Raw genomic sequence first — 19,663 nt, 5'->3', positions numbered from 1 at the left:
CACATCAGTGACTTTAAGAAGACTTTAGAATTTCAAGAAAACAAAAAAATCACGTGTAGCAGTAGGTGATTAAAACTTAGAAATCAGAATACTTAAAAGTAGATAAATGTGAGAAGAAATTCAGTTGATCTTAACTGATTTTAGTGGAGTCGTAGAACTCATCCCAGATTGCGTATAATTAAAAAGTAGTGCAGATCTGGCTGTGAAATAAGTGTGGTTGGTGATGGTTGTGTTCATCCCACCAGATTTAACTTCATTATAGTGTTCTTTAGTTTATTTTAAAGTTTAGTTTAGATTCACAGAAAAGTACCAAATATTGTGAAGGACCTGTTCAGCCCAGAAATGCAGTAGGGTGGCATGCATTAAAAATTCAAGAGGTAGGATGCAAAGTAGATAATTGAGAGTCAACCCGGCATTTTAGTAATGGGTTATACCATGCACATTTATAGTTAGTTTCTTTGAAGGGCGTGTTTATTCCGTCTTTAAAAGTGAGAAGACTATGTATAGCATTTTGTTAGCCTTTTCTTAGTATTTATATTACATTCTTGTCAAATTTACAGCTTGTTTACAGGTGGTTTGTTTAATTATTCAAGCATGTGGTGAGCATCTCATGTGTCGGATAGTGTATTATGTGTGGTTGAAAGTAAAGAAAAATTTGTCCCTGGGCTTAAAAATGCTTTTGACTACCAAAGGCTTTGCTTTTAAAACTTAAATTTTAAATTAGTTGTAGAATTTTATGGAAGATACCAGATTTGCCCATCCAGACTTAATTATAATGTTTGTTCACCTGTATCATTTAATGATGATGTAGTTTACTAATGCTGTTTAAAATACCTCCTCTCTCCAAAAAAAAAAAAAAAAAGTTAAAATTTCAGTTTTGATTAGTGTGATATTTGAAAATTTTTTTTTTTAATTTTTTTTCAACGTTTTTTATTTATTTTTGGGACAGAGAGAGACAGAGCATGAACGGGGGAGGGGCAGAGAGAGAGGGAGACACAGAATCGGAAACAGGCTCCAGGCTCCGAGCCATCAGCCCAGAGCCTGACTCGGGGCTCGAACTCACGGACCGTGAGATCGTGACCTGGCTGAAGTCGGACGCTTAACCGACTGCGCCACCCAGGCGCCCCTGAAATTTTTAAACCAAGGATTTATGCCCTTTCCAGGGAAATGATTTGATTCCCCAGGATGAGAAGGCTGTCTTAGAAATAAACCATATTTCATCATCCTTATTTTCACAGGCATGATTGTAACACCTTAAATTCCAGGAAAATCTTAATCGCAGAGTGAACATCTCCAAAGAATACTTAATCTGTCTCTTTAATAATTCTTGAACTGTGAGCTAAGAAGAACCATATTTTTCCTAGGCTGCAGTTTTTTAAACTATCTCTATTGGCAAGTACTACGTAAGGTCTTAACTAAGGAAACTCTCCAGGCAGACATTCCTATGCTCTAGTCATGTTGTTTTCTCTTTGCCGCTGTGGATTTTGTCATCACTTAATGAAGTGTTTCTCTCCTAAATTTCATATTGCAATTAAAGTATCAGATCCCATTAGGCATCCTTACATATTATTTGAAGGAATGATAAACGCTGCCCCCCCACCCCGCCTTTTTTTTAAACCTGTTGTGCGATTGAGTTGCAGAATATGTTACTTCTTTGCTTATTGCTACCTACTTAATATCTTTCTTTTTTCTTTTAGGTTGTTTGATGTATGCACAGTGTCACGAACAGACAGAGAAACCAAACTAACATTAGTGTTTGAACATGTTGATCAAGACCTGACCACTTATTTGGATAAAGTCCCGGAGCCTGGAGTGCCCACTGAAACCATAAAGGTACCAAGAATCATCTGTCTGTTTGATTAAATAGTCACACTATTATAGCCTATTAAGCAGTCATATTCCTTCCATGTGAAAATTGCCAGGAGGGCACCCAACTGGCTCAGTCAGTAGAGAATATGACTCTTGATCTTGGAGTAGTGAGTTCAAAGCCCACATTGAGCGTTAAGCTTACTTTAAAAAAATACCAGGGGCGCCTGGGTGGCTTGGTCGGTTAAGCGTCCGACTTCGGCTCAGGTCATGATCTCACGGTCTGTGAGTTCGAGCCCCACGTCGGGCTCTGTGCTGACAGCTCAGAGCCTGGAGCCTGTTTCAGATTCTATGTCTCCCTCTCTCTCTGCCCCTCCCCTGTTCATGCTCTGTCTCTCTCTATCTCAAAAATAAATAAACGTTAAAAAAAAATTGCCAGAATTAGAGCTTTTGGAAATCAATATATAGTTAAATATATCAACCAAGATGTTCATATAATAGATATATTCTAATTCATTATTTTTAGGGTTCTGTGAAAAAACTGTTTTAGTTTTCATACATATTAAAATTATTGAAAAATATTTAAATAGACATTATCTGGTCATAACCTTAGAAGGTATAGTGTTGTAAATGTAGCTCAGTCTTTTTCTGATGATTCACAGACTCTGAGGAATGTAATTTGAAACTTCACACATGAGCACATTGCATATTATAATTGTATACTGACTCCAGGATGTAACTTATACTATGTAAATCTGAAATACTGGCTTTTAGGCCCTCCTTTCTCCATTTTTCTTTCTCCCTTATAAAACGTTTATAGGAAGCCTAAGTGCCAAGTACTGTCCTAAACCCTTGGGATTTAGGAATGATTTAAGACTCCTTACAGGTCAGCAGGCTACATGTGCTGTATTGACCAGACGTTCTCTCTTCCTTTAAGTCTAATGGAAAAACCTACTTAGAAAGTTTTGTTGGTCATACTTCTGTTCTGCCTAATGGAACTTTCCAGTAGATCTTTTAGATCTATGCACATCGTGTGCAGGTCTTCATGAAAGACCCTTCTGTTTATGTGAATTAGGTGACTTCACTAAACAGACTCTTTACCTAATCATTCATTGTTGAGAAATGAATTCTGGAATTCAGCATTGTTTTAGATAGTAGGGAATAGCTGGAAATAGTTTCTCTTGTGTTTCAGTAATAGCCAGTTGGTGTTGTCAGATACTGACACATTTAGAACTTTGACATATTGAATGATTTATTTCTTTGGTTTTAGATTGATAAACAGTTTATGTTCCCATCTGCCTTTCATAAAAGAATATAATGCTCAGTAGTGCTCTCATTTCTTCCTGAGCAGTTTCAAGGACTTAAAGGCCCTTTAAATGCAGGTGTCCCTACTTATCTGTTCTTGGTCCTCTTCTCCTCCATACATGCACCCCTCTTTCCTCTGGACTTCTATTCCAGTTTTGTGGCTTCAGTTCTCTCCTTTGTAAGTTTGTCTAAAACCCCATGTTTAGCATGCAGGGCGTAGCCCCTTTTCATGGACGATATGTTCTGCCAAAATAGACTCTTAGTGTGGTTCATCATTTCCTACCTGTGTGGTCCTCCTGCTCAGTGCCATTTCTTTACTCCCCATCAATAACCATCTGCTTAAGTATCTGGCTCACCCCAGATAGCGTTTGACCAACTTTCACAGGTGGATATAACCTTATTTGTCAAACAGCACTAGTTCTACACATCTCCTCTTCTTTGTTATATTTTCTACTCTTAATTGTATTTGTATCCATGTTTTACCTATTCATTCATCTTTGTATCCTGACAGTCCCTACACAATGATTTATACACATAGGTACTCAATAAATAAGACACATTGACAACCTTTCTTTAGATGTGATTATTTCAAAATTATTTTTAAGTGACTTCCAACAGCTTAAACTTATACTGTCAAAATAACCATCAGCTTCTTCTGATGCAGTTAGTTCTAAGTTCAAAATTAGTTTGAAGGGGGAGTCAATTTTTTTTTTTTTTTTTTAATTTTTGTCGTTTATTCATTATTGAAAGATAGAGAGAGACAGAGCATGAGCAGGGGAGGGGCAGAGAGAGAGACACACACAGAATCCAAAGCAGGCTCCAGGCTCTGAGCTGTCAGCACAGAGCCCGATGCGGGGTCTGAACTCACAAACCGTGAGATCATGACCTGAGCCGAAGTCGGACACCTAACCGACTGAGCCACCCAGGCACCCCAAGGGAGTCAATTTTTTTAAGCAGCAAAACAAGATAACCATATATGTATATATTATATCATACATTACCACCTGCATAGGTGATTTGAGCTTCACATTAAATCCTCCTGTCATTAGAGGGTACTAAGTGGAATTGTTTGCTAAAGTATCATGTAGTTAAAGTGGTTGATAAACCAGACTGATGCGCTAAACTATGGTTTGACCAGGTAGGAGTAGAAACAAAGTGGGTTAGGGGGAATTATTATTATTTTTTTAATGTTTATTTATTTTTGAGAGAGAGCAAGTGGGGGAGGGGCAGAGAGAGAGGAGGACAGAGAATCTGAAGTGGGCTCTGTGCTGACAGCAGCAAGTGCTGGGGCTCGAACTCATGAACTGTGAGATCATGACCTGAGCTGCAGTCAGATGCTTAACCCACTGACCTGGAGGGCGCCCCCGAGGGAATTCTTAAGGGTGGGGTGCAGGGGCAGGTAGGATAAGATGAGGAACAGGCAGAAAGGTGGCCACCAAAGTGAGGAGAGGAGAGGAGAGGAAAGGAGTTTGGGGAGTATTTGAGCCAAGGTTGATGGGGGAAGATGGGAGGCAGGAAGAGGAGAGGGAAATAATGCTTGTTACCAGAAGGTTTTGACAAATTGAACTGTTTTGTGGTTAATGATCTATCCATGCTTTCATAGTAAATTATGAAATATTTCAGTCAGTTAATGTGTATGTCAATGGTTAATTGAACATTTTTGCTAACTTAAAGGCTAGTCAAAAGACTTTTTGCCTTCATCTTTAGCTTTTGAAAATTTTCTGAACTATGCTATGCTAATCTGCTTTTCTTCCTTATCAATTATTAGAATGTTTTTTTTAATAATTTGAGTGTGAGTGATCTTTTAAGGCCATTATTTAAAACACAAGTAATCACTTAGAAGCATTATAAAACTATCAATTGTATAATTTTAGGCCAAATATACAAATGATATAAAATTATTTTTAGTAAAGATGTGTACTTTTGTTTTTGTGATCGACTTCTTTTTAAGAGTTGGTGTGCAGGGTAAACATCTGCTGAGTAAGAGGTTCTGAGTTGGGGTTCTGGTTAAATGAATTTTGGAAGGGCACAGCCAGAGAATAGAAATATTTCATTATTTTCTAGGCTTATTTATAGGAAGTCTCAATAACTAGATAACTAGATCAAGAGAATATTATTGTTCTGAAAAATCTATTGGGAACACAGTTGCATTCTTATGTGGAATGTTTGTTGTAATAAGAGTTTTTCTGAATATGCTGCTACAAATATTTATTGAATATTTATGGACAGTTTTGTGCTAGCATTTGGGGAACACAGAAGTGAATTAGTCATGAAGCTACTCTCAAGGACCTTATACTATAAGAGAAGAGATAAAGTGCACCCAGAAGCATGTGATACCCATTTTCTGTGGTTATTTCAATAGTTTAGGGAATGTTTTCAAGTAAACACACACACACACACACACACACACACACACACACTTGTGAATGAACACAATATATAGCTGATTCTGTGTATTACGAAACCAAAATATTTTCTAGAATCTTCTTCAAAATCATAGATACCAGTATTGACATTGGCTTGCAAGTGTCAGAACATGCCAGATTGTAAACTATAAATATGCATAAAATCTTAACGTGAAATAGATATAAAACAGAAAATCAAGAAAAGACCTCACATAAGATCGTTTAGGCTAAGGGAACTTTCCTCAACTACCCCACTGTGTTTTCTGTGGCACTGTTTACCTGTTATTCACAAGTTCAGGATATTCTAGTGCCTGCTAAGGACATAAATTGCAGGAGGTAAACAGTACTTGGTTAAAACTGGAATGCTCCATGGTCTTTGACTAGATATTATAGAGGTAAAATCTTTTTGTTCAGTACTATTTTTATCAACATGTTTGTTAGAAAAGAACCTATGATGGGCTTATTTGACCTGCTTTAATTAGATCACCTAATTTTTCTTTTTTATGTTTTATTATTTATTTCGAGAGAGAGAGAGCCCACAAGGTGGGGGAGGAGCAGAGAAGAGAGAAGGAGACAGAATCCCAAGCAGGCTCTGTGCGCCGTCAGCACAGAGCCCAACATGGGGTTCAAACTCACAAACTGTGAGATCATGACCTGAGCCGAAATCAGGAGTCAGATGCTTAACCGATGGAGCCACCCAGGCATCCCGATAATTTTTCAAGTGCATTTAAATACCATTTGTTATTAAAAAATATAAAAACCAGAAAAGCATCCCTGAAGTCCTAAGTATTTGTGAAGGTTGGTGGTTGGGTGAACTCACTGGGATAAGCCTGCAATTATTGTGCGGTGGTCATGTGAGACTTTGGCAAAGTAGGTGAAGGGTACAGGCCTGAACTGAAAATTGCCATTGAGAGGCTCATGAGAATAAAATAAAATCATTAGTGGTTCTTTCCAACATTTTATTTATTTATTTTTTATTTTTTATTAAAAAAAAAATTTTTTTTTAATGTTTACTTTTGAGACAGAGACAGCATGAATGGGGGAGGGGCAGAGAGAGGGGGAGACACAGAATTGGAAGCAGGCTCCAGGCTCTGAGCCATCAGCCCAGAGCCCGACGCAGGGCTTGAACCCACAGACCGTGAGATCGTGACCTGAGCTGAAGTCGGACGCCCAACCGACTGAGCCACCCAGGCGCCCCTTTTCCAACATTTTAAGGTGTATCTTATTCTAAAAAAAATAAATAAATGCATACATACATCCTATGCATACTTCATCTTGACGTCTTTATCGTCTCTTCTTGATTTTCTAAGGTACATCCATTCATGTTGATAATGACATTTGTATAGAGGAGCCTGCTGACTGCTGCGCCCAGAAATCAACAAATAATCACATTTTGCTTCATAGACTTAACCATTGCCGTATTTTGTTTATCTTTTTCTACTTGAGAATGTTATCTTTTGATTTACTTTATTATGGAGGAATTTAGTGCCATCTTTATTTTTATATGAGACTTGGTATTGTCTTCTTGGGCTTGCTGCTTAAATTTACCAGTCAATAATTGATACCTTATTGATTGTCCTTTTTTTTTGGGGGGGGGGGGTTCATGATACATTTAGAGTTTCTGTGCTTATATAGCACTTTTCATTTATGAGGGCTTTATGAGAAAAAAGGGCTTCCAGATTTTTTTTTCCCCTCTTTTCATGCCTTTATCTGCCACTCTGAGAGGGGATCAGAAAGAAGCTGTAAATAAAATCCCTCTCTTGTTCCAAGTAAAATCTGCTTTATGAAGCCTTTAAAATGGAATGCCCTTAGGGCGCCTGGGTGGCTCAGTAAGTTGAGTACCCAACTCTTGGTTTCAGCTCAGGTCATGATCCTAGGGTCTTGGGACTGAGCTCCACATTGGGCTCTGTGCTGAGCATGGAGCCTCCTTAAGATTCTCTTTCTCTTTCCCTTTGTCTCTCTCCCCAGCTCATGAGCACTCTCTCTCTCTCAAAAAACAAAAAACAAAACAAAAACCACACACACACACACACACACACACACACACACACACACACACAAAATGGAATGCCCTCTTTTACTGAACTTGGTACATAGGCTTAACTATAATAGTACAATATATTTGCTAGTGTATGACCTGGCTCTCAACATCTTATAAACTCTTTAAGAACTTAGTATCATTGTTTGGACATTCTGTGCATGTAACATATCTGATGAAATTGGCAATATAATTTCACAATTATAAATTCGAGGCACTGAAAGATTAGTCAGAAAAGATCAGTTGCCTCTCCAAAATAAAATGGGGTTCTTTTAGCTGAAGACCATATGGCCCCTTTGTATGACTCAATCTTGGAGTAAAAAATTACATTTTATTTATGTATTTCTATGATAAATGAATTCTATAGGGCTTGAGAAGGCCAAAAAGCTCAAGGTTTATGTGTCTGTGTGGGTCATTTTCTCTTTGAATTAGATTTCATTTTATCTTCAATTGAATGTTTCTTACAGATTTCTGTTGGTTGTAATCTTTTCACTAGGAGATAAAATATACTATTAGGTTTATTTTACAAAACCCAGACTTCAGAGACTGACACGCACTCTTAATAGCACCTGTTTTGTGCCTCTGGGAAATCTCTGTTTTCATGAATAATATCTGCTTGCAGTAAACAGTGGCTCTGGTGTCAGTACGGGATGCCCAGGGCCAATTCATCTTTCTCCATCTGACATAATGCAAAGTGACTGATGGGTCCCCCTCCAACTGCAGATGAGGAAAGTCTCCCAGACCCTTCTCTCCTCTCACCCCTAAAGGAATCAAGCCATCACCCCTCTCAGCTCCTGGTGGTCTCCACTTTGCCTGAATTATGAGCAGGTGATTTGTCTCATCTTTGCAGGACACAGAGCAAATTAACATGAAAATATCGCTTCTCAGAAAACAAGGCAGGCTTGAATGCCCTGTCGCTGCTGGTCATTAGCCATCTGCCACCGACACTCATACTCTGTTTATCACATTTGAAATTCAGAGCAGATGTTGCATAATAAGGTGATCCCAAAAACAAGGCAAGAAATTCAAAGAACACATACTCCACAATAACGATAAGGATCCTGGAAGGACATTTTTTTCTCCATCTAATATCATGGCTGGACTAATTGAATAGACCATGTTTTTTAAAACACACATGCACACACACACATCTGTCCTAGTGTTTAATGCTGCTTTTTGTACTAACATGAAATAATTTTAAAAGAAAATGCATATGTGAAAGATGCCTGAGAGGACTGTTTAATAAAATTAATTTTAATAAGCAAAGCAGAATGTCATCGTAAGACTAGTTCTTCTGCAAAGGACCTCAAAGGCCGGTCATGCTGGTGTTGATTTTTACTCTAGGATGGGCCTCAATTTACAGCAATTTAACTTTAAATAGTTCACTCCTGTAGTACAGTTGGATTACTCAGGGCTCATGGCTCTCCAGTGCTGTTTCCCAGACAGTTAATTTTCTTCTTAGTACTCAATATCTTATGTTCCCTATACTCTTTCCCTCTGCCCCTATCCCCCCACCACCTACTGTCCCCACCACTCCCACTGTCACCCACACCCTGACTCCCCACACACTTAGCTTTCCTGGGTTCTGCATAGCTCTGCCCCCACCCCCTCTTCTGTCCCTGGCTTTGGGCTCTTTCCAGTCTGAGCCCTAGGAGTCTTTCATTTTAGTTCCACTATCCTTCCACACTGATGTAGTATTTTACAGGACTGGCTATTACCATGTTTCATCTAATCAATGTAAGCACATTCTAGACCCTTATTATGCCTTATAAAAAGTACATCATTCATAATATATTAACCATGGTACGTGGAGGCATTCTTTTCTTTTTTTTTTTTTTTTAAACAACAGGCATCTGGACTTTCATCAGAAATATAACCTAGATTATAGTTTTGGGGGTTTTTTCCTGTAGAAAGTCAGCTTTGAATATAGTCTTTTGACTCAAAAGAAATGTTTTCTCCACACAAACCACACCCTTACATATGTATGTGCTCCCCCTACACACACACACACACACACACACACACACACACACACACACACAGAATTTGGGATATTCTTAAGAGGAACAGCAGCACTATTGCTCTCAGAAAGAGTTAAGCAGCCAGTCCAAGTGGAGTAGCAGAGTGGCACCACAGTCGGCCATTGGCTCCAGTATGAGAGATCATCAGAAGGAAGTGAGTCAACACTGAGTTTTGCCCAAATTTAGGGGGAAATGTGGAGTGTAAGAGCTGTAAGTGTGCGGTAACTTTCAATACTTCTTCAGAGAGAACATATTTAGATAATCTAGATTTTGAGGACTCTCCCAGGACCAAATGCTTAGGCAATTTCCCAAGCCCTGTAGTAGCTGAAAATATCAGAAGAAAAAGGACAGAATTATGCAAATACATGATTATCTAAAACTATGTAATAACAGACTATAACAGAATTATTTAGTGGTTTGGATTTTTTTGCCTAACAGGAAATAGGGGTTAAAAAAAAAAGCTAGTGTCTTTATAAAGGTACTGTAAGACTGACTCAGTAAAATAAATAATACTGACTCACTAAAGTAAGCATGTGACACTTTGATCAAACTAATAACAGGTAAGTTGGAATGTCTTTAGAAAATGCTTCTTCACCTTAGGCATTGAATCTGTTTATAGAGCCCATTAAAAAGTTGCAGGCAGTGTATACCCAGTCTGTATCACCATGGTGACACATAGCAAAGTGATGCTCTGCATAGAAGAGGGATATTCCTCATCTAAATTTAGTATGTGCCTAAGCTCCCTGGTTATAGTCTTTTTTCTGGCTCTCTTCCTCTAAATGTTGGAACATTCAAGGCTTCTCCCTCAGCCCTCTTTTCTTCACTGTCTATACTTTCTGGTTAGGTGATGTCACTCAGCCCAGACTTCAGATATCCTATATCCTGTAGCCTGACCTCTCCCTCGAGCCCTAAATACATTATAGTCAGTCAGCCATTTGATATCTCATCACCAAAAGATTGCCCAAGAATTCTCTTCCCAATTGAAGCCTTCCCCATCTGCCTCATTATTTGAACCCCAAACCTAGGCATTATTCTTGACTTCTTGCTTTCCTTCACAATCTTCATTTAATCCAATCTAATCTTCATCCACGTACTTTTGGCTTTATCCTCAAAAGATATCCCTGGTCCAACTAGTTTTCAGTATCTTTATTGCTAAAGCTCTAGTCAAACCCATCACACCAGCTTCCTAACTCAACACGCTGTCTTCTAATCCTGCCTACTATATAGATCATCTTCTGTATAAGAACCAGAGGGACTTTACTAGAACATGAATCAAAGTGTTACTCCCCTACTGAAAACTTTTGTCCAGTGGTTTCCTATGACCTGTAGAATAAAAGTCCTACATAATCTAGGGCTCTTTCTTCCTACACCTGCCAAATTCCAATCTGCCTCCACCCTACTCCCGGTTCACTGTTCTTTAGCCACACCTGCTTTCTTTCTGTTCTTCCCCCATCCTTCCAGCTCAGTGTATGTACTGACTGTTCATGCTGTTTGGAATGTTCCATGCCTCTCCCTCCCACACTGTCCTATTTTATCTCCTTCATAACACTTAACTGAAATTATGTCATTCATTTTTTTATGGGTGTTTATCTTTCTCAACTAGAAGGTAAAAGCTTTGAAGTCAGGACTCTGGTTTATTGTACTTATCCCCAGTACCAGCCAGTACTAGTACAGTATTCTACTGTCTAGAATATAAGGGATACCCAGTAAACACAAGTTGGTAACTATACTCCGGTGTTTACCTTATCAACCCTCTAATTCTGAAATGTAGGAATCAGTATTCCTGCTGTATAAGTGCGTAAATTGTACTTCCTCGAGGATAGATTTTATAAGTAAATATGCATACACACATGTATAGAAAAATAAGCTGATGTGATATGTCCTATCTCCACACATCCACTTTTGCTTTCACGTTCAGCTATTTATGGTGGGGAGCAACATTGGGATTATCCATATTGTAACTAAGGATTTGCTTTATCGGTTTGGTTTACACATAGTCTAAAACCAATAACTGATCTCCACTAGAACTATAAAGCATTTTCTCTGTTCATATAGTACTGACTTAACAAAATTCCAGATATTATCCTCTTTCAATGTTGGATTCTGTTAAATATGTTTTATGTGAAAGCTGGGAAACGAAGTCAAATGAAGACAATGATTGATGCTATGAATCCTTGACCCTATTCTCGTCTCCCAGGGATATATATCTAAAAGATAATTCAATAGTTACGCATTTTTTTAATTTGAAGATAAGCTTTCCATAAAGATATCCTCAGCACTGTGTGCAAAAGTTCTTCCCCATCCCCACTGGAAAAGTAGCAACTTTGAAGAGTTAAGTTACTTTTAAAAATCTAATTAAAAATACTCTCCTATTCTTATTCATTTGGATTTGTATCATTCTTATCCAGAAATCTCAGATACTCATATGCATTATGGAGTTTGGAAGTTAAGAAAGTACCATTCTTTGGGGCGCCCGGGGTGACCCAGTCGGTTAAGCGTCTGACTTCAACTCAGGTCATGATCTCGCAGTTCATGAGTTTGAGCCCCATGTCATGCTCTGTGCTGATAGCTCAGAGCCTGGAGCCTGCTTCGGATTCTGTGTCTCCTGTCTCTCTTGTCTTTCCCCTGCTCGCACTGTGTATCTTTCTGTCTCTCAAAAAATGAATAAATGTTCAAAAAAAATTTTTTAATTAAAAAAAGAAAGTACCATTCTTCTAGAGCATTTGCTAACAATTTACAATTGCTTTATTTTAAATTAGTGAAAGGCCTGTATAAAAGGAATCCATGAGTTATCTAAGGTGGTATTTTATTTCTCATTCCTAAATAAGGTGGAAAGGACTAATCAGTCCTCTCACTGCAGTTAAAAAACTCATTTTGGCTCTAGTAAATATTTGTTGAATGAATAAGTGCTTTCACAAACACTTCTGTCATGAAAACTTGAAAGCCCCATATAGAGGGGCAGTCATAAGAATCAAATATCTCCAGTGTATGAAATATTGTTGTGATTCTGTCATTCTGCTCTTTCTCTTCCTCACCATCATTCTGAAAGAACAAAATTCTCCAAAAATATTTACTTCAATGGAATATCAAATAAGGAGAGTTTGACCTGAATTTGGACTTATCTATCTAAATCAGGGCCTAATGCCAAGCATCTGGATCCTGTGACACTTAAAATCTTAGGAAGTGAAAGATAATTCCTTGAATATTAGAAATAATCAAGTATAAATCTACTATCTAAAAACTCTGGCTAGTACCATACAATGGTAAGCCTAATTTAGATGCCTGAAAAATACACTAAACCCAACAAATTTTGAAAAATATAAGTTCCATCTAATAAAGGGTTAATGGCATTAGGTAAGCATGATGCTCCATGTCTCCAAGTGTGGTCATGAATCACCTACAGAACCACTGTCCCAGGGTGCTCATTTAAAACAATAGTCCTGGGGCGCCTGGGTGGCTCAGTCGGTTAAGCGGCTGACTTTGGCTCAGGTCATGATCTCGCGGTCCGTGGGTTGAGCCCCGCATCGGGCTCTGTGCTGACAGCTCAGAGCCTGGATCCTGATTCAGATTCTGTGTCTCCCTCTCTCTGACCCTCCCCTGTTCATGCTCTGTCTCTCCCTGTCTCAAAAATACATAAAACGTTAAAAATAAATAAATAAAACAATAGTCCTGCCCTAACCAATTCCCCAACCTAATCTCGGGAGAGAGTTTCTAACAAGTACCCTCTGGTGATGTTTAGGGACAACTATACAGTTTAAAAAATACACTCCTACAGTGTGACATAGGTCAGTACTGGAATGGGGAATGGAGGACATTCTGAGATGACTCAAACCTCTGGAGTATTTGCTTGATGTGCATGGGTAACCCCAGCCACCAGAAGGTTCAGATCTAAGTCCAGGTGAAGTCAGGTGTGGCATTTTAACTAAAGTCACCCATACACACAACACTAGTTTTATTTTTTTTTAAGTTTATTTATTTATTTTGAGAGAGAGAACAAGTAGGGGAGGGGCAGAGAGAGAGAGAGAGAGAGAGGGAATCCCAAGCAGGCTCCATGTTGTCAGTGCAGAGCCCGACGCAGGACTCAAACTCACAAACCATGAGATCATGACCTGAGCCGAAGTTGGACTCTTAACCACCTGAGCCACCCAAACACCCCCACAACACCTGTTTCAAAACCGAGGTTTTATTCCTTAAGATGTCCTATTGACAAATGCTAACTCACTAATATTCATTAAAGAGAAGACAATTAGGAATATATGAGAATTCTAACTAGAAGTTCTTAAGCCAGCCTGAAATCTTAACTCTTTAAAAAAAATGTTAATGACACATCATGATTTGACCTTGAAAGATGCTTTTTGTTTCATTTCACTTATGTTTTCACAGTTCTCTGTGGTCTTAAATTAGTGAACGATTACTGGACTTGCAAGTGTCCCTGGTACAGAATTCCAAACTCTGTTTTATAGACAAGGAACCAAAGCCATGTGAAAGTTAGGTGGATGATAACTTTTTAACACTGACACCAGTGCCAGAAGCACAGTGTTCACGTACTATCTTGGAAGCCCATGTATTAGAAGCAATGAGCGCTCAGAATTTCTCCCAACTGTCACTCTAAGCTTTTAACAAATATAAGCTACTAGCTTTGTTTTTTATATTTACCACTGCTCTCTGCTGTCCCTAACCATACTTGTTCATTTTTCCTTTCTTGGACAAAACCAAAGAAATATTTATCATTCTATTCTAGTATAGTCATACCACTTTTAGATTGGAAAGCTAAAACAACAAAGCAGGAAATTGGGGACCACAGAGCATAGGAAATTGCATTATGATTTAAGTTTGGGAACTGCGACATTAAAGGTTAATTCAGTCTTCATTGAGCAATCAGATATTGATTGATCTGGAAATAGTTATCCCCAGTTTAAGATATTCTTTGGATACGGTTTGTATGAAACGAACACTTGAAGTGCTCCTTGTTGCCATTTTAATTTCACTTATATGTCACTTTTTAATGTTCAAATCTGGAACTGAGGAATTCACACCACCCATAGCTGAAGACCTGAAGTGTTTGTGCAGACTGATTTGGTGTAAAGGCTGTAGGCAAGGGCCTTGCCTCCCTCTGCCCCCTCCTATGAAAATATATTCCTGTCAGCAAGATGGGGAACAAGAAGAGGAAGAAATAAGTTGGTAGTAACAAGAGAAAAATTAATTGAATAGGTCCCCAGGAAAAAGGAGAAATTTATAACCCTCGATAAACCCCCAATGGTAGCTCTTTAAAAAGCATGTGATTATGTTGAATATAAATATCTGAAATGCTCTTGTTCTCCCATTATGAGTATTACCCCAATCATGGCAGTTTATCTTGTAAACCTAAGTTCTTTAACACTTCATCCAGATATTAAAGATTGGTTGATTCATGTCTTCAGTGAAAAACTATATGAATGCCAATAAATGACATAGAAGGACAAAAATACTGGTTAAGTTTTATCTTTAATATCATCTGTTCTAAATGTGGCTACTGTACTAATGGCCCTTGATATGCATCTCATCATTGCTGTAAGGCCTTGATTGAAAACACTTAAGAACTGGGAAGAAAGTGAAATATAAATTACATTAGAGTGAATTAAGAAAAGAGTTGCATTTTGGTATCGTCCCAAGCAGAGAGATTTATGAAAGCATCACACACCGAGAGAAAGGACTTCTTTCCTTTTCTGTTTCAATTCTACCGTCACTTTCACCACCACGGTTTCTCAGGACCTTCTTACTTTATTTATCACTAAGTTCCATAATTAACATATGGTTCATGTTATTGATTTCTCAGGTTTCAAAGTAAAATAAATTGAGCTTTCTTCCACATTTAGAATATACAGTTTTTTTAAGGAACTCTAAACAAAGACACGCATTATTTGTAAGTCAGAGAGCAGCTGCCAGAAAACAGAAAATTAGGAATGGAGTCATGGGTGAAATAATGGAGATACTGTTCAGAGGTAACCCTTTGTACAGCAGGAAATTTTCCTTAGAAAAGAGACAGCTGAGTTTGCTTGTAAATTTTGCTAGAAACAGGCCTGATTTAGTAACATTTAGTGCTGGTTAGGAGGCTGAAGACAGCACTTTCAGCTTCAGATACCAAGCAAGTGCCCTCTTTTATGGTTTTGTATAAAGTCTAAACACTTTATAGTTTCAAAAGGCATGTGTGTATAGGGAGTCGCTATTAATTTTTTAATGAATAGAATAATACATAAGCAAATACCAGATCCAGGAGTAGAGTTTTCTAAGCAAAACACTGTGGACATTATCACAAAGGAAACAATTCATAGATTAGACTATAAAAGTTTTAAATTTAAATAAATACATTAAATTAAAAGGCAAATTAAGTATTTACAAAAATATGACATAGGTTTGGTGTCCTTAACATATAAAAAGCTTTTATAATCCAATAAGAAAATTACCCAATTTAGATATGGGTAAGATATGAACAGAAGTCACAAAGAAATAGACACACACACACACACACACACACACATACACACACACACACACACACACAAGAAATACATATACACAGGATGGCTGAATGATAGGTAGGGGAAATACTCAGCCTTACAGATAATCAGAGAGAAATACACAGTAAAATCAGAATGTACTATGATTAAATAAATTATGAACATCTATCTAACAGAATTATTTATGTAAAAAAATCAGATTTTTAAGAATAATTGCCTAAAACGAGACAAGCTCCAAACTGTTTATATAATATGATCTTAATTTTGAAATCCATGTCAAGTACACGTATAGACAACTAGAAGGAAATCTAAAATACTAATAGTGTGTATCTCTGTTGAGATATTACAGGTTGTTTGCATTTATGGTCTGAAGTGAGCAGTCGACTGCTTTTGCCCTACAGAAATAGAAATTTCATATGATTTAACCTCTAATATTCTTATAATCTGACAAAAGCATGTTTTAACATTCATTTTTATGGGGAATACACTCTATGACAGAGACGTTGAAAGTTCTTACATCTGAATCTTTTCTTTATATCCCAACATAAGTATTAACGACATAGTATCGTTTCCTTTGCTGTTAAGCAACACAAGACAGATTTCATAAAATAATCAGTGTAGACATAAAAAAATTTAGTACATGCTTATTGATGCTGATACTGATAAAATGGTAAATGTAAGACTTACTGACACCATTGTTATTATCTCCTTTAATCTTATTGTCATTTTACCATTAAGTAGTGTAATTGGGCTATGGAGGAATTTTACTTGATTATAAATGGTAGTAATTACTGGTGAGTAGTAAACCCTATAGAATAAACTTACAGGCCATATTTGCTACAGTGGAAGGCATAGGTGTGTGTTTCTTTAATGCACATTAAATGTTTTCACTATTTTTTACTTAAAATCAACTGTTAGTCTTGTTAAAATGTGCTCATAACAATTACATTATATAGTGAAGCAAAGGTTTTTTCAGACATTTGTGTTATTCTCTACCTGCTAAAAAAAGAAAAAAAAAAAAAAGAACACTTCTTTCAAACTCTGGATTGCCTATACAGGGAGATTACCACGAACAGGTAAGATATTAACCTATTTGCAAAATTAGTTTAATGTAGGGCTATCTGATGTCTTTGCAGTTTTTCCTGAAGTAAGATACTTAATGTGGGACTCAGTGCTAACAGTTGTCTTTGCAACATGTAATTGCCCTTAAAATAACAAATAACTCCTCTATCTACTCAAGACAGCCTATATTTCTTCAAAGTTAAAGGAGGGGGAAAAGGGAGAAAGGTGACACCAGATGGAATTTGGATGTCTCTTTAGTATTTTCTAAACTTTTTTTGGGAGGTGGGCTTTCCTTGAAAGTCTGTCGTCCCTTCCTACTGTGCTCCTTTTGAACATAGGAAGATGAAAATAGACCACAGTGGGAGATAGTAAATGAAAAATCATTAAGGATATATCGTTTACAGAAAGATAATACCTGCAGCTTTGGTAGTCCCCTTGTTGGATTGAGAAAACTGGCATTACCAAACAAGCTCTTCAGAATAGCTTTTATTGCAGACCGAATCATCTGTACAATAGGTGACATTTGCTGTGTTCCAACTTAGCCCTGTGAGCCCTAGGCCATTAAACCAAATACTCTTAAGATGGGAGGCAACACACCCTAGATAATAACGTAAGGCATCACATAGGAGAGAGTCTCATTTCACCCGGACAGAAACCACTGAGCTTTCTTTCCTGCAGCCAAAATAACAAAGTCCTAGCCTCTGGTGATTGATGAGCATGTTGCCAGGGGAAATGGACTGGAAAATCATCGCCTTGTCTTTTACTTGCCACAGGAAAGCCATAACAGAGATCTCTATTCTTCTTGTTCTGATAAGAGGCCTAAGGAAGCATCCAGAAGGACTGGGAAGCCTGGAAATGTTATATCCAGCTGCTTGCTGGATTGCCTTTTTTTTTTTTTTTTTTTTTTTTTAATTTTTTTTTTCAACGTTTTTAATTTATTTTTGGGACAGAGAGAGACAGAGCATGAACGGGGGAGGGTCAGAGAGAGAGGGAGACACAGAATCGGAAACAGGCTCCAGGCTCCGAGCCGTCAGCCCAGAGCCTGACGCGGGGCTCGAACTCACGGACCGCTAGATTGTGACCTGGCTGAAGTCGGACGCTTAACCGACTGCGCCACCCAGGCGCCCCTGGATTGCCTTTTAAGTACGATTCGTAGTTCCCTAACTCACAAATCAAACCTGTGTGCAGTCAGACAGCCTTTAATAAATTGTGCAGCTTTGTGACCGCTACGGTGTGGCAGTTGAGCTGAGAAAGGCTATTTTAATAAGTACAGGTATCTCCTATTTAACTGAAAAATATGCATTTCTAAAATGTATCTCTGTGGTGAAATTACACATGTAGAATTCTTTTACTCCTTCTGGCATTGTTGAGTTAGATATTTATATCTGGAAAAACTTGGGAGCTCAGAAATGTAAGTTGGAGCTAAATTCATAAATGCAAATAATATTTTAGTTAATGAGAAACGAGGTAAAAAGCACCCCCATAGCACCCCTCTTGGCAGAGCCTTTGGTGGGAGGTTGCACAGCCGCCGAGAAACCTGTGGGCATCATACCTCAGGCTCAGGATTTCGCCTGCTTGGGTCTTCAGAAATATTTGCAGAATCAATTCTGAGAGATTCCAATTCGCACCACCCAGTTGTCCTATAACAGGGAATGTCTGAAGTTGAATGGGATTCCTGTCTATTGATGTTTCCACATTGGTCTTGGCCATACAGACCTAGTATTTAGACAGTTTGTTCTCAGCATCCTTTGGATTTTGAATGTTTGAACTGTCATTAAAATATTACTTTGTGATCAGAAAGCAAGGATCCTTTTTTTTTTTTTTTCAACGTTTTTTATTTATTTTTGGGACAGAGAGAGACAGAGCATGAACGGGGGAGAGGCAGAGAGAGAGGGAGACACAGAATCGGAAACAGGCTCCAGGCTCCGAGCCATCAGCCCAGAGCCTGACGCGGGGCTCGAACTCACAGACCGCGAGATCGTGACCTGGCTGAAGTCGGACGCTTAACCGACTGCGCCACCCAGGCGCCCCCAGAAAGCAAGGATCCTTAAAGACTATGCTGAAAGTGACAATTTTATTTTAATTTTTTTATTTATTTACTTTTATTATTTTTTATTTTTTAACGTTTATTTTTTTATTTTTGAGAGACAAAACATGAGCAGGGGAGGGACACAGAGAGGGAGACACAGAATCTGAAGCAGGCTTCAGGCTCTGAGCTGTCAGTACAGAGGCCGACGCGGGGCTCAAACCCACGAACTGTGAGATCATGACCTGAGCCGAAGTCAGACGCTTAACCAACTGAGCCACCCAGGTGCCCCATTTTTATTTTTTATTTTAATTAAAAAAAAAAAATTTTTTAGAGACCACGCCTATGTGCACGAGCAAGGGGGAGGGGCAAAGGGAGAGGGAGCAAGTGACTCTTAAGTAGGCTCAGCACGGAATTCAACATGGGGCTTGATCCCACGACCTGGAATCATGACCTGAGCCAAAATCAAGAGTCAAGACGCTCAATCAACTGAGCCACCCAGG

General features: G+C 38.3%; 1 protein-coding gene across 4 annotated transcripts in view; it reads left to right on the top strand.

Annotated features, from left to right (window-relative positions):
* Positions 1-19,663, top strand: part of CDK6 (cyclin dependent kinase 6) — a 256,002-nt gene that overhangs the window by 70,604 nt on the left and 165,735 nt on the right. For all 4 annotated transcript variants that reach the window (XM_078442472.2, XM_078442471.2, XM_078442473.2 and 1 more), the window contains exon 3: positions 1,698-1,833. In XM_078442472.2, coding sequence (XP_078298598.1) covers positions 1,698-1,833 — 136 coding nt within the window. The remainder of the gene's footprint in view (positions 1-1,697; positions 1,834-19,663) is intronic.

This window comes from Panthera onca, chromosome A2 (genome assembly GCF_046562875.1).
Source record: "Panthera onca isolate mPanOnc1 chromosome A2, mPanOnc1 haplotype 2, whole genome shotgun sequence".
NCBI classification, from domain to species: Eukaryota; Metazoa; Chordata; class Mammalia; order Carnivora; family Felidae; genus Panthera; species Panthera onca.
This window is presented reverse-complemented; position numbering and strand designations above follow the sequence as displayed.